Below are 25,572 nucleotides of genomic sequence, written 5' to 3'. Positions count from 1 at the left end.
AGATGCCTGTAACTTTCCCATCGTAGGGGGGCTATCGATAATAGAAATAACAGGGTCAGTAAACGGAGTTACACATGTATGCGTTGGAGAAATTACTTTCCTTCCTTCGTCTAGTACTTTAACCGATCCTCCTTTGGTACTAACACCCTTTTTCGTACCAAAGTCTGCATGATTAAATTTCCTCTTGGAAAGGTTACTTTTACGCCGTTTAGCTGGAGGGGGGCCATGACTTTTAGCTTGCATAGCTTTTCTACCCCTATTGTTGACTACTTTTGTATAATTAGGGATTGGGGTAATTTGCGCTTTAGTTATCACAGCTGGATTAATGGTACCGGGAGTAATGGCTGTGACTACCTGGTTGCTAATAGTGCCCAAGGGTTCGGGTTCCCTCGTAGGTGTACCTTCTCTAAATATTAGGGGGATACTATCCTGTGAGGTAGTGCAAATATCACCCTTAGAGCTCATTAGCGCCGGTGACTGCGGCAATGGTCTATTCTTTAAACTTTCAATCGACCGCCGTCGTTCAGATCGTAGTTCTTCAAGAGTAGGGGTAATTGAAGGATCGAATAGGGATTTCTTAAAATACCTGTCTAATGTTCCGTCTACCAAACCCACCGACTTCACGTGGCCAGGTAACTCCGGGGTTGGAATTTCAATGGACATAATGTTCGTACAATGAGCCCCACAGACACTTACACGATGGTTCTATGTTGATCGATATTCAGCCAGGGGTTCTGGCCCAGTCCAGTCTCCTCGTGTCTATGAGGGTCTTAGAGGGTCCGCCCTTAGTCCGGGCTTCGTCCCGGGTGACGTCCCGCACACGCGTCCCGCTAACGCGTGATGTCCTCCGGTCTTAGATTAGTCGGAAATAGAGGGGGCGGAGTCACGGGAAGAGGCTGCAGGTGTGCTCGGTACAATACGCACAGCCTGCTGGACCTCGCAGTCCCGTCCTCCTCCACCACACTCCCTCAGGCTATTTTCTTGGTCCACAGGGGCTCCCCGCATTCAAGTTCAAATAAAATCAATGCCCGGCAGGGCTCCGCACAGCTTCTGGCAAAGGGCTTAGATCAGGCAAGGACTCCTTCGGCGAGTGGCACCCGCGTAGCGGGGGCCGCGAGCTGTTTTCACCGGTCAACGGGGGGGCGGAGTCACGGGAAGAGGCTGCAGGTGTGCTCGGTACAATACGCACAGCCTGCTGGACCTCGCAGTCCCGTCCTCCTCCACCACACTCCCTCAGGCTATTTTCTTGGTCCACAGGGGCTCCCCGCATTCAAGTTCAAATAAAATCAATGCCCGGCAGGGCTCCGCACAGCTTCTGGCAAAGGGCTTAGATCAGGCAAGGACTCCTTCGGCGAGTGGCACCCGCGTAGCGGGGGCCGCGAGCTGTTTTCACCGGTCAACGGGGGGGCGGAGTCACGGGAAGAGGCTGCAGGTGTGCTCGGTACAATACGCACAGCCTGCTGGACCTCGCAGTCCCGTCCTCCTCCACCACACTCCCTCAGGCTATTTTCTTGGTCCACAGGGGCTCCCCGCATTCAAGTTCAAATAAAATCAATGCCCGGCAGGGCTCCGCACAGCTTCTGGCAAAGGGCTTAGATCAGGCAAGGACTCCTTCGGCGAGTGGCTCCCGCGTAGCGGGGGCCGCGAGCTGTTTTCACCGGTCAACGGGGGGGCGGAGTCACGGGAAGAGGCTGCAGGTGTGCTCGGTACAATACGCACAGCCTGCTGGACCTCGCAGTCCCGTCCTCCTCCACCACACTCCCTCAGGCTATTTTCTTGGTCCACAGGGGCTCCCCGCATTCAAGTTCAAATAAAATCAATGCCCGGCAGGGCTCCGCACAGCTTCTGGCAAAGGGCTTAGATCAGGCAAGGACTCCTTCGGCGAGTGGCACCCTCACTAGACACTCTAAATCCACTAGTGTGACTCGCACCACTTGTATTGGCTCAATGTTGTGAATTTGAGACCAGAAGAGGTGGGACAGGGCCTCTGGATAGATGCAGGCTTATATCTTAGTTTGTTAGTTCCAGGCGTAAAGGCTCCATGTACAGAATGAATAATGTGGGTGTGATATGGAACCCTGCGGAAGCCCCATATCAGTTTGGCAGTCGTGGATATATGGTCTCCAATCATCACCATTTGAGATCTCTTGCTCAGGAAAAATTTAAACTCCCTCAGAACCTTCCCAAAAGACAATTCAATTTTAGGTACCTGGAGTAATCTGCTCTGCTCAACCATTACAAAGGCTCCCAGCAGGCCAAGGAGCCCAAGTAAGCATCACTCACCTCTGCACCTTGCTACTAAAGCCACTCAAACAAACTGTAGCGACTGGGAGTCTCACTGCAGCCAGGCACTACAGGAGGTTACTTTTTCAAATACTGCGCCGGAGCCGCTCATAAGAGTGAATACACACGGAAATGAAGAGCAGCTCAGAAGAGGTCTACGCCTGCTGATATTCTGAAGAATTCCTGCCTCCCAAATGACACATGGAGAAAACTGTCCAACTCTCTTGGAGCTTCTGCATTTTCTTCACATCTGGTAGTGCCAGCTCCTGCTGATCTGTTGGGCCAGAAAATTCTACATTCCGCTGTGGAACTCTCCAGCTGCTGCCGCCCTGGACGGATTCCACTGGACAAGTCACAATAGGCTATTTCCCCAGCTTGCCCCCGTTGAAATGACCTCTTCGGTTCTAGGGTGCATAAGTACTTAGACAAAGATGCTGGGGGTCATGCACAGTTCCAGAGCGGCAAACTGAACAAACACTTTGTTGTTGCATTAGAAATGAAGTAAAGCAAAGCCTCCTGCAACTGGAAATCATGAACAAGAGTCCGGCGAGTCAGTCTCCCGGACAGTGGAGTATTGCCAGGGGGTTAAAAGTGCACTGAAGAAAGCCTCAGACCAGGCTGAACAAAATCGTCCTCTCGAAAAGCTCACCTCCTCAAGAAAAGGGTGGGACACACTTGCCCACTAATCACATCAGCTAAAAACCCTCGAGGACCCTGGGGCGCAATTGAATACAAAATCCCACATCGAAACCCGGGATTGGGAAAAGAACTAGTCACAAAGTGCCACCAACGCACAAGTTACTACTTGTGTAACGATATAGCTGTAAGAGACATTAGTTAGTGATAGATTCCTAACCTTAAAATATTCCCCAGGCGTCAGTCTGGATCCGGAAAGTTTTCTGCTTAGCAGTACCCCTGTGCGCCAGTAGGTAGCGCCGTGCGGCTCCGCGCCAGTCACTGGCGTTGCGCGCGCCCAGATGACGTCGCGGAGGCTACTTAGGCGCCACCCATGCGCGCTGGCGTCAGTTCTGTACACAACTCTCCGCGCTGAAACGCAGAGCCATGCGAGAAACTGACCTTTGGTGCATAAAACTAGGGCCCGAAACCTAGTAATCAGTTCGCCGAATGGGGAGGATGGGTGGGGTGGTAAGGAATCTATCACTAACTAATGTCTCTTACAGATATATTGTTACACAAGTAGTAACTTGTGCATCTGAAAGACAAGTTAGTGAAAGATTCCTTACCTTAGAATAGATACCCCAGCAATACCAACCCCGGTGGTGGGTCTGCAAACAAGATTATACCAGAAAGTCAAGGAACACAGAACGGCCAAAGAAGCCATCTCTCCGGACTGGACTGTCAAGGAAGTAGTGCTTGGTAAACGTGTGCAGCGAGGCCCACGTAGCTGCCTGACAAATATCCTGCAAGGGGACACCACGTCCCAAGGCAGTAGTGGCTGCAGTTGCCCTAGTCGAATGGGCACGCAGTCCCACAGGAGGCTCCTTCTTGGCCAAGGAGTAACAGGCTTTGATGCACAGAACAACCCACCGGGAGATGGTCCGTTTGTGAACCGCCCGACCTCTTTTGGTGCCCACGTAGCCAACAAAGAGCTGATCATCCACCCGGAACTGCTGTGTACGCTGCAGATAGAATGAGAGCGCGCGTTTTGGGTCCAGACGGTGGAGCCGCTCCTCTTCCCTTGAAGAATGTGGAGGCGGAAAAAAGGTGGGCAAAGTGATGGTCTGCCTGATGTGGAAGGGCGTGACAACCTTTGGAAAGAAAGAAGGAAGTGTCCTCAGAACCACCTTGTCCGGATGAACAGAAAGGAAAGGAGGTTTGGAAGAAAGAGCCTGGAGCTCACTCACTCTCCTGGCAGAGGTGATAGCTACCAGGAAAGCCGCCTTGAGAGTAAGAAGACGTAAGGGACAGTTATGAAGGGGCTCAAAGGGAGCACACATCAGAAAAGTCAAGACAAGATTCAAGTCCCACTGAGGCCTTATGAAGGGCACAGGTGGGAACGTATGCGTAATGCCCTTAAGAAAACGGTTAACAACCGGGGACTTAAAAAGAGAAGGCTGATTTGGAAGCCGTAGAAAGGCAGAGATGGCCGAAAGATAACCTTTAGCAGTGCCCAGAGCAGAGCCCTGCTGGGCCAAAGAGAGAAGGAACAGAAGAACCTCAGAAAGAGGGGCAGAAAGGGGATCAACAGTCTTAGCTGTGCACCATGCCACAAATCTGTTCCACCTACAGGCATATATCGTTTTAGTGGAGGGACGCCTGGCTGCCAGGAAGACATCACAGAGTTCGGGAGGAAGATCGAAAGGTGTCAACTGTCGCCGCTCTATCTCCAAGCATGGAGGTGGAGGCTGGACAGGTTCAGGTGGAGGACCGTCCCCTGCTGCTGCGACAGAAGATCCTCCCGAAGAGGCAGACGGATCAGGGGATTGATACTCATACTGAGTAGCTCGGGATACCATACTCTTCGAGCCCAGTCTGGAGCCACAAGAATAACTTGGGCCCGGTCGTGCCTGATCTTCTTCAGCACTCTGGGCAGAAGTGGTATAGGCGGAAAGGCGTACAACAGACCGTAGCTCCACTCGAGAAGAAAAGCGTCTCCGAGCGAGTGCCGCCTTGGAAATTCCAACCCGCTGAACTGATGACACTGCGCGTTCTCTTCGGTGGCGAATAGATCAACCACGGCTCTCCCCATCGCAGAAAGAGATCTTGCGCCACGTCAAAGTTCAGACGCCACTCGTGATCCTCCATGCACCGGCGGCTAAGTTTGTCCGTCCTGGCGTTCAGAGACCCTGCCAGGTGTTGAACCACCAAGGTAAAGCCTTGATTTCCCAGCCACGTCCAGAGGCGCAGAGCCTCCTGACATAGGGTCCACGACCCCACCCCGCCCTGTTTGTTGCAATGCCACATGGCGGTGGTGTTGTCTGAACACCTGCACTAGACTTCCCCGGACAGAGGGAAGGAATGCCTTCAGTGCAAGCTGGATCCCCCGCAGCTCCAGAAGGTTGATATGGAGCCGGGACTCCGCCACAGGCCTCTGATCTCCGCCTCTCCCATGTGGCCTCCCCAACCCAGGAGGGACGCATCCGTCACTACGGTGTGCTCCGGTTGGGGAAGGGAGAGGGATCTGCCATTGACCCAATCGCGATTCGTGTGCCACCACTGCAAGTGCCGTGCAGTGCCCTCAGAGAGCTGGACATGATCGGACAGGTTGCCCTGATGCTGCGCCCACTGGAACTTCAGGTCCCACTGCAGAGCCCACATATGCCATCTGGCATGCGGCACCAGCAGGATGCAGGAGGCCATCAGGCCCAGGAGCCGGAGGGTCATCCTGACAAATAGAGGCTGAAAGAGCGGAACCATAGCCTGAATATCCCGGACTCGCTGTTCGGGAGTATAAACTCGAAACAGCGTCAAATTCAGAACCGCTCCGATGAAAGGGAGCTTCTGAGAGGGACTCAGATTCGACTTTGGCACATTGATGGAGAACCCCAGCAGATGCAGGAGGTCAGTTGTAGACTGGAGGTGGGAGACAACTGCCTGGGGCGAACCCGCCTTCAACAGCCAGTCGTCGAGGTAGGGGAAGACTGACACCCCTGACCTGCGCAGATAAGCTGCGACCACTGCCATCACTTTCGTGAACACCCGAGGGGCGCTGCTAAGGCTGAAGGGGAGCACGGGAAACTGAAAATGCTCCTGGCCTACCGTGAACCGCAGGTAACGCCGGTGGGCCGGCAGGACGGGAATGTGAAAATAAGCGTCCGGCAAGTCCAACGCTACCATCCAGTCTCCAGGGCAGACAGGACCTGAGCCAGAGTCAGCACCTTGAACTTCTTCCGGAGGAAGGGATTGACGTCCCGGAGGTCCAAGATGGGGCGCAGGCCCCCCAGGTCTTCCTAGGGGACCAGAAAGTAGTGGGAATAGCAACCACTCCCTACTTCCTGATTGGGAACATACTCTATGGCCCCCTTGGCCAGGAGGGCCGTGACTTCCTGACGGAGAAGAGCCAAATGATCCCCCAACATGCGGTGGTACCGAGGTGGCATGGCTGGAGGGGAGGACAGAAAAGGGAGTGAGTAACCTTGGCAGATTAGCTGCAGCACCCACCCACTGTCCGAAGTGATACCGCGCCAGTGGTGGAGGTGGTGACGGACCCTGCCTCCAACCGGCGTGGGGTGTCCCCACTGAAGCTCGGATTAGGAAGGCTTGGAGGTGGAAGCAGCGGGTGCGGATGTGGACTGCCCCACCTGCTGGTTACCAGACCCACCCCTGCAGAAGCCACGTCCGCGGCCATGCTGAGGAAGGTTCTGCACAGGCTTGGCGGAGGAGCGCGACTGGTCGCCTTTACCCTGGCCACGAAAGGAAACCCAGGCGAGGCAGGGATCTTAGCGTAAAGACCCAACAACTTAGCTGTGGCCCGTGAGTCCTTAAAGCGCTCTAGGGCACTGTCCGCCTTGTCGTCAAAGAGGCGAGAGTCATCAAAGGGCATGTCGAGCTCTGGACATCAAGCGAGAACCCGGTAGACCGCAACCAGGCATGAAGCCGCAACGCCACAGTCCTGGAAATCACCCTGCCCAAGGAATCAGCCGTGTCCAGACCACACCTGATGGCAAACTTCGCTGCATGCTTGCTCTCCGCAATCGCTTGGGCAAGGACGGCCTGGACCTCTTCAGAACCCCGAGGCAGGACCTCTGCTACGGTATCCCACACGGCGTGGGAGTAACGGCCCAACAAGCAGGCGGTATTAACCAACCGCAACCCCAAGCTGGCCGAGGAGAACAACCTCTTGCCATATTGGTCCAGCTTCTTAGAGTCCTTATCCGGCGGAGCCGTGGGAAAGGCACTCTGCGTCGTCGAGGCCTGAATGACCAGGCTCTCAGGCGTGGGGTGAGTGGTCAAGAAGGCAGGGTCCCCAGGCACCGGGCGATGACGCCTAGCGACGTTCTTATTAACCAGTGCCCCCGAGGCCGGCCGCAACCAAGTGCCCAAGAGGACTTCGGTAAGGGCCTCATTGAAAGGGAGCAGCAGCTCCGACGACATAGACGCCGTCTGGAGCACCTCCGTAAGGAGGTTGGTCTTAAGGACCACCATAGGGAGGTCGAGATGGAGAGCCTCCGCAGCTCGACGCAGCACCATAGAGTAGGAAGCGCCCTCCTCCAAAGTAGGCGGAGGGGAGGCAAATCCCAGGTCAGAAGACACATCAAGTTCACCCGCATCTTGAAGGTCATCCATCCAATCCTGCTCGGAGTCACACTGCCGCTCAAGGGGGTCCTCGGAGCCGTCCCAGTCCTCATCCGGAGAGGGGGCCAGCGGCACCGGGAGTGGCGCCGGACACGTCGCTGGCCTGGGCCGACCCGGAACCGCATCCCAATGAGGATCCCAGGTCGGAACGAAATGGTCCGAGAACCAGGGGCAGGATAAACGGCACCCAGTGCGGCGCCTGTGGCAGAGCCAGGGGCGGCACTGGGGCCGGAGCCAGCAGTGCTGCACCTTGTGGCCCCCGGAGCCGCGGGCGCTGGATCCAGTGGCTCTGGGGCCAGCGCCGGAGGCGGTGCCGCCGGGTCAACAGGATCTGGACATGGGACCGCGGGGCCCGCCGGTGGGAGCCCGAGGCCTAAACAGGCGGTCCATGGCAGCAAGAAGCTCTTGCATCCGTTCGGGAATCGCCGACGGACCCGGGAATAGCCGGTAGGCGCGGGACTCCCAGGCTCCGTAAGAGCCACAGGGGCAGAGCCCCCGTCCCCCTCGTCCACCTCCGGGGAGCGACAGGGGGACGTCGGAGAACGAACGCACTTCTTCGACTTCTTCCTATGGCGTCGCTTACCGGAATCTGAAGGTGAAGACTTGAGGAGCGACGGCTCTGGTCCCGCGAGCAGTCCCGCGAACGGCCCCTAGACCCGGAGCGGCGGTGAGAGGAGTGCCGGACCACCAGCAACTTCCGGCGCCGCTCCCGCAAGGCCTTCGGGGCCATGGCACGGCAGTCCCGACAATCCCGGGAGTCATGGTCGGTCTCCAGGCAGTAGAGGCCGACATTATGGGGGTCCGCCACCGACATATTACGGCGACACGACCCACAAGACTTAAAGCCGGGCATCCCTACATGCACCAGGAGACAAGAGAAGGAGACAAAAGTCTACAAAAAGTGGTCAAAAATTGACCAGGATACGTGCTCAATCTGGATCTGCGCTTTCGGCGCGAAAAAAGAAAGAACTGAAGTCAGCGCGCATGGGTGGAGCCCAAGTAGCCTCCGTGACGTCATCTCGGAGCGCGCGACGTCAGTGATGGACACGGAGCCGCACAGCGCCACCTACTGGCACGCAGGGGTACTGCTAAGCAGAAAACTTTCCGGATCCAGACTGACGCCTGGGGAATATTCTAAGGTAAGGAATCTATCACTAACGTGTCTCTTTCAGATACGTATTTGCACAAGAACTTTTGTTCCTGATCAGCTTAAGGCTCCCAGCTGGAGTATGCACACCAGTCACGAACTGAAAGGCTCCTCCATGCTCTCATACAGCTTTAGCACAAAGCATTTTAGATAACTCAAATCTTGCATTTCGCACTATAAGGAGACCACCACTTCTCACGTCGTTTCAATGAGTCTCTGAAAACAACGCTGGGTCTGCAAGGATTTGGCCCTAGCGACAATGAATAGCAAAACCTTCTCATTTCACAACGGCTAGGGGCATAATATATATAGTGCAAAAAGACTGGGTAATGACAGGCCTCTAAACTTTCACTGCCCAAGCACCTTTGTTGCAGACACTTCTTCTCGTGGCCCAGACTATGGCTCCCAGTGGGGGCCAGCCAGCCAAAAACTCATTTATCCCCTCCATGCCACAGCTCTGCCTTTTCAAAACAAAGGACCAAGCACAAGCCCTCTAGGCAAACCCAGCCTCGCACTTTGTACCCAAAAAAGACACACACGTCTACCAAGTAGTTATTTTAAGCGGTCTTTATTCAGAAATCAAAGTCAGGACTGCACAGGTAAGGTTGTCAGCAACTACGTACTGCAGAATTTTAAGAAACCCAGCAGACCATACAAAAAAATTAGAAGACCAGAACTTTAAACGCTCCAGACTTTTCCAGGCACAAGGACCTTTGTCTCGGATCAGATCACAGCAGCCATCCATCCGGACTGCGTAACCCACGTGAGCCTTAACAGCATGCCGTTTCTATTTACCCAGCTTTGTCACCTTGCATTCATGATTTTAAGAACCCAAAGTCTCTTCATACATACCCCGATGTATTCCTCTCACTGCTTTTTGCACATTGTAATGATTTCAATTATTCGAACAATAAAGATTTCATTCAAGTACTTAACATTTTGGGGCTTTTCTTCATGGTAATGCAGCAATCAGTTGTAGAAAACACTTCAGACTAGGCGAGATATAACTGTAATGAGAAGATTTCTAAGAGGATGACGGGGACCAACTTTTAAAAAAAAAAATCCAATTGGGTTGGCTATTGTCTTTTTAGACCTTTTAATCCTTTTACGAGTCCCTCTCTTTTATTGTGATTTCATTATTCCACATTGTCAATTTTAAAAAGGAGATTCTGTCTATAAAAACAGAGAGGGCTCCAGGTGAGATTTATGTGCACTGATAGAAAAAGTAGTTGTGCAACAGAGATGCTGCTAACTGCAGATATGACTGTAACATCTCTGGAGTACTGGTCATCAGAAGGCAGTTGCCCAGGTGGGGATAAACAGTAATACCCGAACCCCTGAGATGGGTCACTACAACTGCCATCACCATTGTGAACGTTTGTGGTGTCGATGTCAGACCAAAACGAAGGACCTCAAATTATTAGGGAGCGTAGCCCACAGTAAACTGCAAGGACTTCAAAGTGACTTTTTGTAGCAAGGCTGCCACTTCTTGCTGTAGAAGGAGCTTTTCCAGTGAAAGTCTTGACAGGGGATGGGGGGGGGTATCAAGAGAAGATGCTGAGGTGGAGAATTGCCATTTCCCACAATTTGTAGGATCTGGTCTGAAGTTATGGCCTTCCATGCCTGTGGAACAAGTGAAACCTGGCCTCGATTCATCCTCAAAATAGATGGACAAGGGAGACCTAGAGCGGATTCCCAGAGGTGGCAGAGGGGTGACTGTCAGCAGCACCGGATATCCTCTACCTTTTTCACGGCCCCTGTACTGACATGGGAAGAGAGTTGTTGAGCAAGGTCTTCCCGACGCTGGTGATGTTGAGGCCTCTTCAAAACCACAAACCTTACAGTCCCTGAAAGTCTTTCTTTGGGACAGCACACTATCTTCAGCAGAACTTGCTTCGAAATGTTCCATGGCTAAAGGATTTGAAGTTCCTGGGAAGGGTTAGGGATACAAAGCCCCAGCAGACACGTTACATTTAAAGGTCCAAGACTTTCTTTGAACAGGCCTCCATTTTGTTTTATTCCCTATCCGCTGAAGCAGTAGGGGAATTACCAGAAAACAGACTAAACAAGGCTTTAGTAAAGGGCCACCCAGGGCTGTCTATATGGGAAGTAGATCTATTGACAGCAGTGGTAGAGGATGCGGTCCACACATTCAGCAAAGGGAATAGGACATCCTCATTAAACGGAAGGAATGGCTCAGAAGTGTGGCAAGAGGCCTGCTAGATAGTCGTGAGTATATCAGATTTAGCTTCCACAGTAGGCTTCCTCATTGGTGAATGATAGGAGGAAGCTCCCAGGATAAGGGGTAGGATGGGTCCAATAATTCCAACTCTAGGTAGGTGCTAATGTTACTAGCCTCGGACGGACCCGGAAAGTTTTTCAGTGGCTCCAGAGGATACTCCTGTTCAGGGTCCGTGCAAAAGCGAGTATACAAAGACAGGTGCTCTTATGACAGTTTTTCTTCCAACAGGTGTTGCGCCTCCCTTCAAGATCTATGTACAGATGCTCTGGAGCAAGTGTCGAGCTGATGGAGTCAGGGCTATGACTGGAGTTGCTATATTTCATAACGGTACCCTGATATAGGTTCAGAGAACATCGTACTCTTTCCTTACATCATCTCCCCTTCATTTCATATAAATGAGCTTTATAAGGACATAACTCCAAATAAGGACAGAATGCCTTATAGAGACTGAACGCCTTATAAGGACTGACGCCTTTTAAGGACTAAACTTTTCACCTAGTTCTATGACGAGGGTGGGTTCTGCCCGATCGATATTGCTAAGACGTCATCCTTAGCACATATGAATAATTTAGGAGTACACTCTCCAGGGGGGGCATACTTCACCTCCCCTATCTACGCACAAAGGTTTAATCCCCAACGTCATCCTCATACTGAACAATGGGTAACATACGCACATAGACTGTATAAATACAGCACCTCTTGCTATCAGTAGTCACTGCTGACACTATATCACTGCTAAAGTGTTACAGTTGTAGCAGCACATATATTTTACATAAGAAGAACAACGATACAATAAATTTATTGTAAACAGGCCCGACTGTTTCTTCTGTGTATATCTCCGAGAGCAAAACAAGCAAGCACGAGTGACCGGTTGAAAAGTAATATATTGTTTACACGAGTCTGAGGAATCAGGGTTTGTTGTGTTCTGAGGTTGCCAAAAACTAATCTCTCTGATAGGAGATTCTAGTGGCACTGCGAGCTATCTAATGCAAAACCGGGGTGTGGTGGAACTGAAATCTCCGATATTGCCAGTTCCTGGGGAAAAGGATCCGCAACCAACTCCGACATGGAGTCTAAGAATGGTCCTTTGACTTACCTCTCTCGTGCTTGAAGCTGTGCCTTTTCTTTTTGTGGCTCGGGGACCTCAACTCGGATCTAGGCCTCTTGCTAGGTTTTCTGCATCGCCTAAGTCAGCAACCGAGATATTTGGCCCCAACCATAAATAAAGAGCTGGGTACCTGCTCTTTCGTGGCTTTTGGGTGCATACTCTGACAACTCACTGGACTTAAGAGTTGTAATTAAACCCAGGCACCAGAGATAAACAGTGTGGGAGTAGGTGATCAACATTTGTCCTTCACAGTCATGACAAAGTCCTTTCTTAAAGGGTCAGGGTTTAAATCTTGTTGTTCTAAATGCGCCAATGGTCTGAGGAGAATCAAGCTCCTGAAGGAGTCGAAAGGCGCAGAAAAATGGCCGCTGACGTCAGCACAACACTGGGGGTGCTCTATGGGGTTGGCATTACAATTGGCACATCAATTCATGCGTCGAACTGAGACAGCAGCAACCCCTACCATCGGGGAAGAGCTATTAAAGGAAAACTTTACCCTGTAAGCATCTGTTCATGGCATGTAGTGTGGTAGATTCACAGGAGGTGCATACTCGTGCCATTTAGTGTTGAGCCCAGATGTTTACAAGTTGTTTTTTCTTCAACGAATTCTTAACGAGTCACAAAGTGTTGAGATTCCACCTCTTGCTTGAATAGCGCACTGTCTGCGGCTTCATTGTTTCCGCATTGCAGGTGAGGATGAGATTGTAGTAAAGCAATACAGGAGAGAGATACAATGATGATCATGCAAAAGAAGTAAGAAAGAATAGTAACTGGAAAAGCCACAGGCATCCAGGGACGAGGGGAGGCACATGTGAATCTACAGCACTACATGCCACAAGCAGACATGTACAGTACAACATTTTTCGTTCGAGTCATGTGTAGCAATAGATGCTGTGCACAGACAGTAAAGCAGTCCTTCCCTAAACTGGGGCTAGCCTGTGATGTTGCAGAAGACCAAAAGAGTGTATGAAGTACAGCTTGACCATCATTTGCTAGCTGGCAGGCTAATACATCTACATAGTCGTGCTTAGTGAAAGTGTTTGGTGTGGAATAAGTTGCAGCTTTACAAATGTCCACTAATGAGATGTTCCTAAGGAAGTCCACAGAGCCCCTTTTGTTCTGGTAGAGTGTGTCCTAAGAGTGTTGTTCACTCTAGCCTATTGTTAGTAGTCCTTAGGAAGCTTCTCCCTCTCCCTATAGCGCCAAGAGACCTTTGGTGTACGTGCGCTTAACAAATTCCCCAAACAAACATAAGAGTGGCAGGCAAAACTTGTAGCTTTTGTGGAACAGGTTTGGAAGTATTTAACTATCCTCCTGGTTATGTCCGATTTCGGTAAGGCCTTCCCTTTATGTGGTTTAGAAAAAGTAAAAAAGACTTGCCGGGTTTCTCAGAAAGGCTTTGTTCTGCCCACATAGTACGTTAGGGCTCGTCTGACGTCCAAGGTATGAAGGGCCCTTTCTGCAACTGAGTTAGGCAGTGGAAAAAAAACTAGAAGTTCTATAGACTGATTAGGGTGGAAAAGAGGCCACCTTAGGAAGAAATCTAGTGTTGGTCCGAAGGACCACCCTATTTCTATGAACCAGAAAGAAAGGTTCTTCCAAGGTTAAGGGCTGGAGCTTACTAACTCGCCTTAGTGATGTGATGGCTACATCTAAAAGAAAAATGGTAAAGGACTGGAGGGGCTCAAATGTGGGAACCATAAGTCTGAAGAGTACGATGTTAGATTCCACCAGAGCCACAGGCACTCGGGCAAGAATGATTCTTTTGAGTCCCGCCATCCCAGCTTTAATGACGGATATAGAGATATTTTGTCTACTCTGGAGGTAAACGGCCACCGCAGATAAGTGTAGCCAAATGGAGGTGCAGGCAAGACCTCAAGTTTCGAGATGTAGTAATTGGCAAATGATTTTTTTAACAATGGCTCCTAGGGGTCACTTTGGTTTGAAAGAGACTAGCAGAAAAAAAGTTTCCATTTGGCATCATTGCATGCACGGGTAGTGGATTGCAGTGCTTCCTTAAGAAGGTTCATACATTCAGGAAGAATATTATGGTAACCAAACTCTAGGACGTCAAGAGCCGGATCGCAAGGCTGAGACTCTCTTGGTCGGGTGCTTGATTTCTCCACGGTTCTGTGTGAGACGGTCCAGTCTGTTGGGGAGCATTTCATGAGAACCACTGAAAGTTGGATTTGAGTGGTGAACTTTGATTGTCTGGCCCAAGTGGGAGCGACCAGGAAAAGAGTGAGAAAGGTTTGCAGCAGCTTCTGAACTACAAACTGAATGAGGGGGCAGAGGTGGAAAACGTAGGAAAATATCCCCGCCCAGTTCTTCGATAGTGCATTCCCATGGGCTGTAGTAATCTGAAGGCAAAGTATGGGCATTTTGTGCTGTAGCGAACAGGTCCACGTTCGGAAACACCCAGTGCTAAAATTTCTGGAAGACTACTCCCGGGTGGAATTCCCACTCGTGCACTTCTTGCCACAACCTTCTGAGAAGGTCAGCAAAGTCCTTGTCCAATCCCATAAGGTAACCCGCCAGCAGGTGGATTCTGTGGTGGAGAGCCCAGTGCCAGATGGAGTGAGCTAACAGAGTTGGAGAGAGTGCCTTCCGACTTCTGTATGTAATACATGGCTGTCATGTTGTCCATAGACCAAAAACAAGAGGGAGTGAGAATAAACGCTAGGTTCATACTCCACATTAAATCTTACTTCACAAAAATGGAACCTTGCTATGTTCAGGTGACGCTTGACCCTCCACTGGAGAAAATAGTTTTCTTGTAAAATCCTCACCCACCATGGTTACACCTTGGTGGCATGCTTCATCGTCGGGTCCACCCCGTTCCACTGCGGAACGAGGCGTGCTGCGACCTACGCACCTTGAGGGAGTACTTTCTGTATAATGATAAAGACTATGTGTAAGAAATAGGAGTGGGGGGGTTTTAAGTGTAGGGCAAAGTTTTATAATACCTGGCTAGTGGGTGTGACTAATTTAATCTGACCCCTAGAGGGTATGTTTAAAAAGGGGATGGTAGGAGAGGAGAAATTATGAGTCTGCTTTCCTACAAGGGCCCCTTGTTTCTAGCAAGCCCCTATTGGCTTTCCATCAGGATCTAGGGAAGCATACTCCATGGGCCCACTCCTGCTCTTTATACTTTATGCACACAAACTTGCATGCTTAGTAAAATATATTTAATTACCACCTTGTTGGTGATTCACCTGATCGGCAATTATTCAGTTAATCTGTGAAGATAAAAGTGGAGAGTTGAAAAACAGCCCCGTGGCTGCGCGGACAAACCTTACTTTGATTTAAACTATAAAGATATTCTTACGTGTGCACTTCTAGGTGAAGAAACGTGTAGTTAAGTTTATAAGTGAGCACTTCTAGTACAGTTTCTAGGCGAAACCCCTTAAATGAGCCAAACATTCTGTGTACCAAATGGTTATATCAGAATGGTACGTAAAATTATCTTAACACATGGAGAAAAGCACTCGTGTAAACACCACATACATATTAGACAACTGGGCACTGCCTCTTGGTACCTCCGGGAGCGAGGGGAACTTGTAGTCACACTCTGCGGATAAATAAATGTAATCAGAAAGGCCTGGAAAACATTAAGTTTGCCAAAGGATTCGGCCATACAAATGATAATGAGGCCGCACTTACCACTCCAAAGTTCTACCTCTGTATGCCAACCTGAATAGTTTCACCTACAGGGACTGCATCTTACTGGATCGCTGGATGTCACACATACGAGATGCTGCTTCCTCGTATTGCCAAATCAACTAGACCGCACGTTGGAAAAACAAAATGTCGGTTTCAAAACGGAACCTCACGTAAGGTACCGGATAACTTTGTAAATCTTGGGTATCACTGGCATTTCACTCTCCTGGTTCTCTTCGTATCATGCAGATCATGCATGCTCATTGTCCTTGGGTTGCACTAGTCTCACAAATACCTCCTCTTTAGCTGATTACCTGCAGGGCTCTATTCTAGATCCACCACTGTTCCAAATAATAAGCATTCTCTTTGTTTATGTATTCAGTAAGAAGTAATATTTCAATGAGAAATGTATTTTTGGATAGGTGTTTATATCAGTAAGTAGGACAATAAATGGACTAATTTGAATTACAAAAAAAAGTTGCTTTACTTAGGAAGTGATATTTCTAGTGGATACTGAATCTTCCAGCATATTCCTCATCTTACAAATATTCCACAGATGCAAGACTGGATATTGGAACCTTTGCCATCAGATATAACTCTGCAGTACCACCTGGTGGCACCACACAACTACAATAGCGGGTCCGCTTACCCAAGAAGGTTCCTTACTCCCCCTCCCCACCCCCCTCTTAAGTATCACCAAGGCATGCAGAGAGAAACAAATGGAGCTTAACAGCAGCAGAAACAAACCACAGGAACAATAGCAACATGGCTTGGAATCTCAATACTATAGGCACAATCTCAGAAGGGGAGGAGGGAGGGCAATGGGGGATCTGGGAAGATCTAGCATCTACCAGAAATATTGCAAGCGAAGGTAGGCAACTTTCTTATGAAGGTCACACAGATACCTCACGTTAAGGAAAGTCCCAAAGCAGTACTGAATAGGAGGCAACAAAAAGGAGTAGAGAAAATCCAGTAATAAGGCCTAGCACAGTATTGCTCAGCATCTAAGCTCCCAGATAGCAATGCTTAGCAAAGATTTGTAGAGAAGACGAAGAGGCAAGAGGATGCCTAGCAAATACCAGCCATTGGGACTTAACTGGTGAGAGCAGAAGCTACCACAACCATCAAAGAGTGTGTAGAGATGCAAACCAGAGGGTATTTGTAGTCCTAGGTGTAGCAGATCTTATCATGATGGGTAAACCAATAAAAGTAGTACCTTTCATCACATTGCCTTTCTTAATCGAAGCAAAACCTATGAAAAGATGACCTTCATACAGTCAACATTGCTGGAGACTGCCTGCTAGGGATCAGAGTGTTTAGCTGCTCCCCTTCTTGGGAAGTACCAAGAGGGGGGAAGAAAGATGCATTGTGTAGTTCCTAGTAATCCCCAGGACCTGCACGTTTTGGATTACCTAAACTGAGGGCTTGGTGTCCCAAACGCTACGGGACACCACCACAGGATATGTCAGTTGTTTGACCAGGTAGCTCTACAGTGCCGCTGCCGCCACCCTGCATTTTACAGTGGTGTAGGTAGTCTCTGGCAACCACTAAACATGACAACCGTGATTCCTCAGGGAAAGTGGAAAACAGTACATTACTTTTCGCTCAGTCACTTGTGCTTGCTTTCTCTCGAAAATGCACAGGATGGTGATTAGGACGTTCCAAAAAGAATTTATTGGTCCAGCGTCAGTCTTGTGTAAAACATATGTCGAGATCGCAGGTACTAATATAGTAAACAGACACATTTCTACTATAGTACTAATAAGATGAACATAAGCAGTTCAAATAAAAACAGTAGCACTTGCATATTCCTAAAATGCGCGCCCTAAGTAAGATGCCTAAATGTACCTAGCCTAGATCTGTACATGTAATATGTATATGCGTATATGTGTAACCAAGAATACCATAGGGAAGAACCACCCCCTCACCTGATGGTTGAGAATGAATGACCCAGTCTCTGCTTCGAGGAGGACAACCCCGCAAGAGATGTCAGACCGCTGCGTGTCAAAGATTCAGCATGCAGGACCCAGTGTCGGCTTGAAAGGAATTCTCCTCTAATTTGTGGGGAGGGGGGGGGGGGGGGGGAGGGTCTTATACACCTGAGTGGTCATATTGGTTCTTGAAACAATATGTTTTGAAAACAATCCTAAATGTTTTTCCAAACAAATGCGATCATGCACAGCTCGCTGTTGGCCAATGATGAAAAAAAAGAGTGGTGACCCTTATGCAGAATAATTATGCCGTGCCTGAGCACATGTTTATGTACTACAGGGATTATGATAGAATATTAAGAGCCTAGTGTCGAAGAGACAGGAGCAAGGTAAAAGGTAACCTGTTTCAGAACAGTTATAGTTGTGTGGATGGGATAATGTATGTAAAAAGGGGTATACATTACAGGACTATCCTAAAGGACATGACAGATGAAAGGGGAATTGATTGGCCCATGTTTGGTAGCAAAGATGGACAAGTGCCTAAAACCAGCGTGCCTGGACAGAATTTTTTTTACTGTAAACTGACCTACAGTGCATTTAAATAGCCATGAAAATGTCAATGCAAAATTTAAGACCCACTGTAAAACAAAAGGCGTGGTCATAAATATATAGAAAACACCCTACAATAACTGCACAGCTGGATGCAGTCTCAATTAAGAAGGCTTGTCAAAAAAAACATAAGAATGCAGATCAACCAGTCAAATATCTTTGCGAGTTAGAGACCATAAAGGCTAGCTAAAAAAGGGAAAGTGCAAAGCATAGATCAGAAGACAAGCCTTGAAGAAGTCTGAGCATGCAGACTCACATAAAGAAACACACTTAATACAAGGGCTCATATAGACTGGCTTGATAGCTTGATTACGGCAGCTAGATGGCACTCACCACCTATGGCGACAGGCAGAAGGCCACTAATGAACTGCAAAGTAGACTAAGAACTTGAAGATTGGGATTGAGAAATCTACCATTCTGCGTGAAAGCAGATCTACTTTGCGAGTGAGGAGGGCTGAATAATAAGCTCCAAGAGAACAGCGTACTAAATTCTTCTCACATAATCAAGGCTGAAAAGAATTAGTTGGGTTTCTTCCTACCAGTGAAAGCAGAGAAGTTAGACTGAACGCACAGAGTGGGCTCTGAGACCAGATGAATGAGAAAAGGTTACCCCAGGGATCCAGAAGATGTGCCCTATGTTGTTTCAAGGTGCCACAAGAGAACATTCTCTTATGGCCAGCCAATCAGTCCTAAAGTCATCAAACCCAGCTATGGGTTTGGCAACCCGTAATGGACAGATACAAAAAAATGCATAATGGAATACTTTAATAATTATTACTTTTTTATTTGAGCCGTCCTTGAAGCAGGTTTGTGGACTAACAGTCCAGATCTCTCTAACTTTTTAAGCACTTGAACCCCACCCCACAAACATTTTTCAAACGCTATTTTTTATAAAAACTTCTAAACGGCTTTACACGAAAGCAAGCACAGAGCTCTACTTTTCAGTTTGATGCAATTTCATTCAGATTCTTTTTTTCTGGAGAGAGCTAGGAATCCTATGGAGTTTAAATGTGAAAGTTAAACTTGTCCACACCCGCCCTGACCCCGACTCCACCTCCTGATGGTTGTGCACAAAACTTGCCATGTCAACCACAAATCGAATTAACCTTTTTTTGTTTTTTAAAGGAACATTTTGTGCAGATTCATTGAAGAGTTCTCACGTTAACAAAATAAAAACTGCCCCTTCAATGGAAAACCTGACCTTACTATAGTTGCGGAGTCACTTTGCATGCTTAGTTATATGTATATATAAACAAACAAACTTAAAGTATGTACAATGTTTGGTCAAGCTATGGAAAAAGTTTAGTTCCTTAATTTGAAGAGGTGGGTTTTGGTATTTCAAATTCCATTAGTGTTGGTCTGCCTCTGAAATTCAGTTGTAATTAGGTAAAGAGTGTAGGTTCAAGAAGGTGGATAGACTGAAATATTAACAGTGAGAAGGGAAATTTTGTTACGTCAGAAGTGCTGATTGGCTAGTCTTGAATTATGTGAATGGTTTTTATGCGAGTGGTTTTATCAAGATGAAGTATCTGAAACGTATAATAGGGCTTTCGTATAAATGGTACTGAAGACCAACAGAGGTTGGTAAAGGGCCTATTTTAATAACATCATACTGGTTCTTCTATCGCTTTTGCTGTTGACACTCAATTCATTTCCTTACTCTCCCTCACAGTCTATGTATTTTAGTTGATACCAGATGTCCTTACACGGCCTAAAGTTAATTCATAATGAGACCAGGGTCACCAATTCCATTCATCAGGTTCTCTAAAACGCATACTTCCAACCTCTCCGCTAACTCAATTCACCCCTCAATTCCATTTTCAATATTGGGGTCACTTTTGAAAAGGGAATAAGGATTCAATCTTTCTTTACCTCATTCACCACCTTTTACCCCCAAGAGATAATTTAATATGAGCATCCACCTATGATATTATGGAGCGTAGAAAGGAGGGGCTGGTGGAAGATTCAAAGCATGCCTAGACTTGCAATTTGGAAATCCATGTGGTCGAACATATTCAGACTCCGGTAGTGGTAAGATAGCAACAGTCTTCCTCCCACTGGGGATGCATGCGCCAAGAGATTTCTTGGAGCAACTTCCATCCCTGAAGAGGAAGTCAGGTTGTCTTTCTGATATTTCAATAGAGACAGCAGAAGAAAACTTCTCAGATTTTGTCTGTAGACCAAAATGTGTGCCTCCTACCAGAAGTTTGAGATTTTCCTTTTCAGAGCTGCCTGGTCATGATATATTTTTTTTTTAAATGAAATGGTGAAAAATAACCTTGCTTTGTGATACACAAATTAAAACATTCAAAGGCGTGGCTATTACCCAAATCGTGAGGTGTGTGTATATGTATGTATATATATATATATATATATATATATATATATATATATATATATATATATATATATATATATATATAACATTTTTTTTTTTTTTAAGTGTTCAAAAGTCAGAAGCACCAGAGAAGTGGGTACTTGTGTGTGGCCGAAAGAAACAGACGGTGGTTGTGAAAGTTGATGCTGTGTAAATCATAGAGTGGTGTGCACACACATGGGGAATTTGCACAAAAAAAGTTACTTTTTTACATTTGTTTAAGCCCTTACTGTTCATACCTGCCAAAAAAGGCAATTTATACTCAGTTGACGCAGATGGCTACAATACTCTTATATTATCAGGCCTTAACATTTTTGGCTGTTACTTTACAAAAAACGGAGTAGAACAGTTCTGGGTGTTAGCCATAGACCAGAAGCACCAGCTCAAACCTCAATTGGAAGCTCTGTACACTACTACTCCCCCCCTCCTCAATAGGCATGTAAAGTTCTTCATACAATATGAAATACAAGTAAGCCAACGCAGCATACTATAACTGATACCGATTTGACTGCGGCCAAGCAAACATCCTCATGCATTTGTTACCTTCATCAAAGTCTGCATCATCTTCGGTGTGTTGAGGGAACGGAAAACAATTCGTGATTTCAAGTCGGTCTTCTACCACAAGCCCCAGCAGCACGCCCTGTACCACCTCACTGCCTTGCCCTTCTTCTTGGTAATGTTTAATAATTTTCAGCAAAACCTAAAAAAATAAAGCAGAAAAGACACTAAAGAAAACTTTTTTTAAAAATGTGCATAATATGCACAACAACCTCTATTCATCAAAATGGTACCCCTTACACCATAGATTCATTTTCTCATTCTTTTGAGGCCACGTTTGGAATTCAGGTCTTGTGAGCCTATTCAAGTGAAATGTTACCTTCTAAGTGTTTTAGTGCCGTTACAGTGAAAATGTGTGACTTTATTTTTTACTGGCCTATTCAATAATAGGCGTTGTACAAAAATGAAAATGTGTTCAATGTGGATCTTTCCGTTAGGCCACATCCTTTTACCATTACTCGTTCAACAGAAAAACACAGAAATGACACTTACATACCACACGCAATACTGATGTGAACTTACACTGATGTGAACTTACACTAACAATTATATAAAACAGTGTTACAAACATTTAAGAAGGAAGACTTTACATAATAAATACATTCATTTGCTGGTTTTATACAGTCTAATTCTGAATCGCATAAATGATTAATTAAGAGCTTTGACCTAGCTAACCCATCTAAAGTAAATTTCGCATATGTTGAGTATTCCTGTAAATGTATGACTGCTATAGGCTGCCAGGCAAAGTCCTGGAATATTGTAAATCTCAAATATACCCAAAAGCTACAACAAACTAATGAGTAGATTTTAGACTTCTGCATGCCATGCTTAGTGTTTCAGGCACCAACTTCAAGCATTACACTGCAAGAGGTAACGTAATGAGCAAAGTCGAACCATCATTCCAGCAAAACAGAGGCCGGACGACAAATCCCATAGCCAGGGTGGCTCGCCTCTTCATGCAGAGGCTTGAGACGTACTGTATAGAGAACTTACAGATGTTTATTACTCACGCGGCCTGTTTCTGGCACAGCGAAAACTAAGTTACAAAAGTAAAGAACAAGACTGCACAATGTTTCATGGCAACAGTAGCTTGCACTGTGGCTTCACAACAAGGTGCCGTGATGTTAAAGGAGTAGCACGGGGAATTAGTGGTTCGTACAGATGGGCAGGGGCATAGCTTCGGGAGGGGTGTTTAGGGTGATACACCCCCCTGTTAAATGTATTCTCTAGCAAGTAGTTGGGCACAGGTGCTTTCAGTCGGGTATGGGGAGATGTCTGTCGAATTTTACCAGGATTTTTACATAAACATAGACAAAAATACACACAGACACTCACTCGCTCTCTCTCCTCTCCACTTTGAAGTTCTTAAAACTGTTGGTTATTTGATAACATATTGTCCTTTTATTAACTCTAACTATCCACACAGCTATCTATCCCTTCTCACTGCCCCTCAAACCAACCTGCTTTTCAAATAATGTATTTTGCCAGGACATGCCGGCGTTAATTTAGGGAAATTTGAAGCTCACACCCCCATCCCAATCATACTGTCAAGCTACGCCCCTGCAGATAGGAACCGGTTCATAAGCCTACACAGCCCCACCCTAGCCAAAATAAGGAGGCAATGGACCAAAAAGAGAAAACACAGCATAACACAAAAACCTGCCTCCTCAACTCTAAAACATATGGCACAAATCAACACAAAAAATAAAGGAAACCCAAGAAATACATGAAGCAAAAACAACCCACTCATATTCAAAATGCGCATTATATCTCTTTCCCTGAGCAACACCTCGCAAGCTGATTAAACAGAGTAAATACTGGTTGGAGCACGAGGCCTTAGAATGAAGTGATCCATATTCACTGGATATGGACAAGACCTAAGTAGATCGCGAGCGGAGAAGCCCCGATGCATTTTTGTAGTTTAATGCACCGGCGTTTCATGAAGTCGGTGAGGCCTGTTTCAGGACACCAACGCCCACAATCCGTCAATCCCTGCCAAACCGTAATTACAGTCAAACAAGACACTACGGGGACTAATGTCCGCGAGGGGCAAAGGAAGAGGCGCGCGCTGCGGAGATAAGATCGCGCCAAGCCGAGCGCAACAAGCAGACCGTATTCCAGCTAGGTCTAATCCATCCTAGCAAACCATGACGGAAGAAGGCTTCATGTCCTTGCTGCTAACAAAGCACTATTGATTTTCATGTCTTTAGGCGAACCAACCGCCATAATGGATTTCAGCCCTGCTATTCTGTGGAAACGGGTTTTGCATAAATAACGTAGCTGAGGTTTCTGCACACATTCCAAATTTAGGAAACCGGAGGCTAGATTTACATGGTCAAACAATTCACTGGCTAACGACCAGGCGCAAGAGGGTCGGGGGGAGGGAGCAGCATCATTAAAACATCTTTTAGGGGTACTTATGCTTGAAAATGTGGATTACAAAAAGGGAAATAATCCGGTCGATGAGTTACAACTACGACAAAGGGGCTGCGTTAGTGCTGTCAATTGTTATTTGGAAAATTAAAGTTACAACACCAGTAAGAATCAGTTGAACACAACAGGTCTCATTTTCATGCAAATAATTATAAACGAGGAATTCAAAATTAGGGAATATTTCTGCTAGAGTACAGTGAAAATGCAAATCTGTGGAAAATGTTGTATGATGCAGATTAAGCATACATGCTGTAATGAAATGGGACAGGATGACACGAAACAATGCAAGGCACCCACACAATTTAATCAGGATTTTGAGGAATACTGTGGTCGATAGGACTCAAAATGTTTACCAAGCAAACGAGAAATGCAAGGTATCCAAGGCCAGATGCCATACCTATCGCCGTTTCCGAGCTTCCCATTGGCAACCTTTCCCAACCTTTCCCAACCTTTCCCATAATGCTAAATGAAAGCAATAAAAAGTATCAAATCAAATGCTACCATTAAATGAGTGTCTGGCAGGAATTAATACGCTTATTAGCTGATCAGCCAGAGATTACCACTGATTTTATAGAATGTTGTCCAAAAGGCAGATCTTTAAAGAAAAACAATCTCAATTTTATGATTAGTGAAATGATCCACCATTTAAGGCACCCATAGGGATGAAAATAACAAGCATTTGCAATGCAATAGGTCTCGCATTTACGTGAGTTTGAGCTATTGGCATTGTAAGTGACAATGTTTTTTTTAATTTTATTTTTAAACTAAATAAAAGGCAGTCATTTACAACGCCAAAGCTTAAACTCTCATAAATGCGAGACCTATAGCATTGCAAATGCTTGTTTTTATAGGGGTTGGTAGCAGCTGCCCCCTGCCCTTAGCCCCTTGCCCCCAGTCTGCGGGGGTCTTCTCCTCACATCTTTGTGCCTGTTTTATCTTTGCCAGCTTCTGTTCCTTGACCCTGCGTGAAGCGTACCGCGGGGTGGTTTCCCCCGCAAAACCCACAGGTGTGTTGGAACCTGCATGCTGCCCCCGACTTACAATCGTCCTTGTCAAATTTCCAGCACGATTTACCTGATTTGTTACTGCCCTGGTTCTTGCCCTTGAACCCTTGTCCCTCATATTTGCCATTTCTCCTTAATGCCGGAGGGGATTGTATGCTTCAGGGGGCCTCTGGCCCCCTTCTTAAACCCCTCTGCAGCTTGTGGCCTGGCCCCCTGATTGGTTGCCCCAGGGCAGACTCGGCCTTCCCCAATCGGAGTCGCCCTCTTTTCCCGGGCGTAAGCTTATATTTTTGTGAGTAATAAGCAAACATATTCTTTAGTATTTCCAACCAGAATGTAGCATTCCCAGTATTTAGAGTCATATAAGGAATCACCAATCTTTACAGGAGACACGAGTTCTTTGCACATAAATATGAAGAGTTCCCACTCTTCCCCAAAGTCGCGTAGAAAAGGACAAAGTATATAAATGCAGTGAGCGAATAATCCTCAAAATGCCATTTGGTAGCAAACGTGGGGAAAATAAAGTTCAAAACAAGGAACTTCGCAGTTATGAGCGCGCCGCTGTGACAAACTTTTAAAATAAGGTGAAGCCGACAGCATCTCTCGCTTCAGTCCTTGAAATTACACTAGCTTCAAGACAACAACACTGTACTTGTAAATTGTCTTTTGCCTATAAACATAGAAATCTTGATCACCACAGCATAAGCGCTCTTCGCGCCATAAGTGGTTCTCTTAGAACACACGGTGCGCATTCTTAATGGCAGCCAGAGGTTTTCCACACCCAACGCTTACCTCTGTTCCTCAAGTAGCTTTAACTCCGTAGCAGCACACAGAGTCTCGGTTTATTATGCAGCACAGCTGTGGTCGAACACAGCGCCTCTTCAAAGGCTTCTGGCAGCAGGATAACACAAGCATTTACAATGCAATATGTCTCGCAAGGACATTGTTTTGAGCTATTGGCATT

The 25,572-nt window shown here is 47.2% G+C and overlaps 1 protein-coding gene across 1 annotated transcript in view; it reads right to left on the bottom strand.

The window, feature by feature from the left end:
• Positions 1-25,572, bottom strand: part of EIF3H (eukaryotic translation initiation factor 3 subunit H) — a 359,943-nt gene that overhangs the window by 269,445 nt on the left and 64,926 nt on the right. The window contains exon 2 of the mRNA XM_085605071.1: positions 21,157-21,313. Coding sequence (XP_085461197.1) covers positions 21,157-21,313 — 157 coding nt within the window. The remainder of the gene's footprint in view (positions 1-21,156; positions 21,314-25,572) is intronic.

Source organism: Triturus cristatus, chromosome 5_1 (assembly GCF_964204655.1).
Source record: "Triturus cristatus chromosome 5_1, aTriCri1.1, whole genome shotgun sequence".
Classification (NCBI taxonomy): Eukaryota; Metazoa; Chordata; class Amphibia; order Caudata; family Salamandridae; genus Triturus; species Triturus cristatus.
Note: the sequence above shows the minus strand (reverse complement) of the source record. Positions and strands in the feature narration are given on the sequence as shown.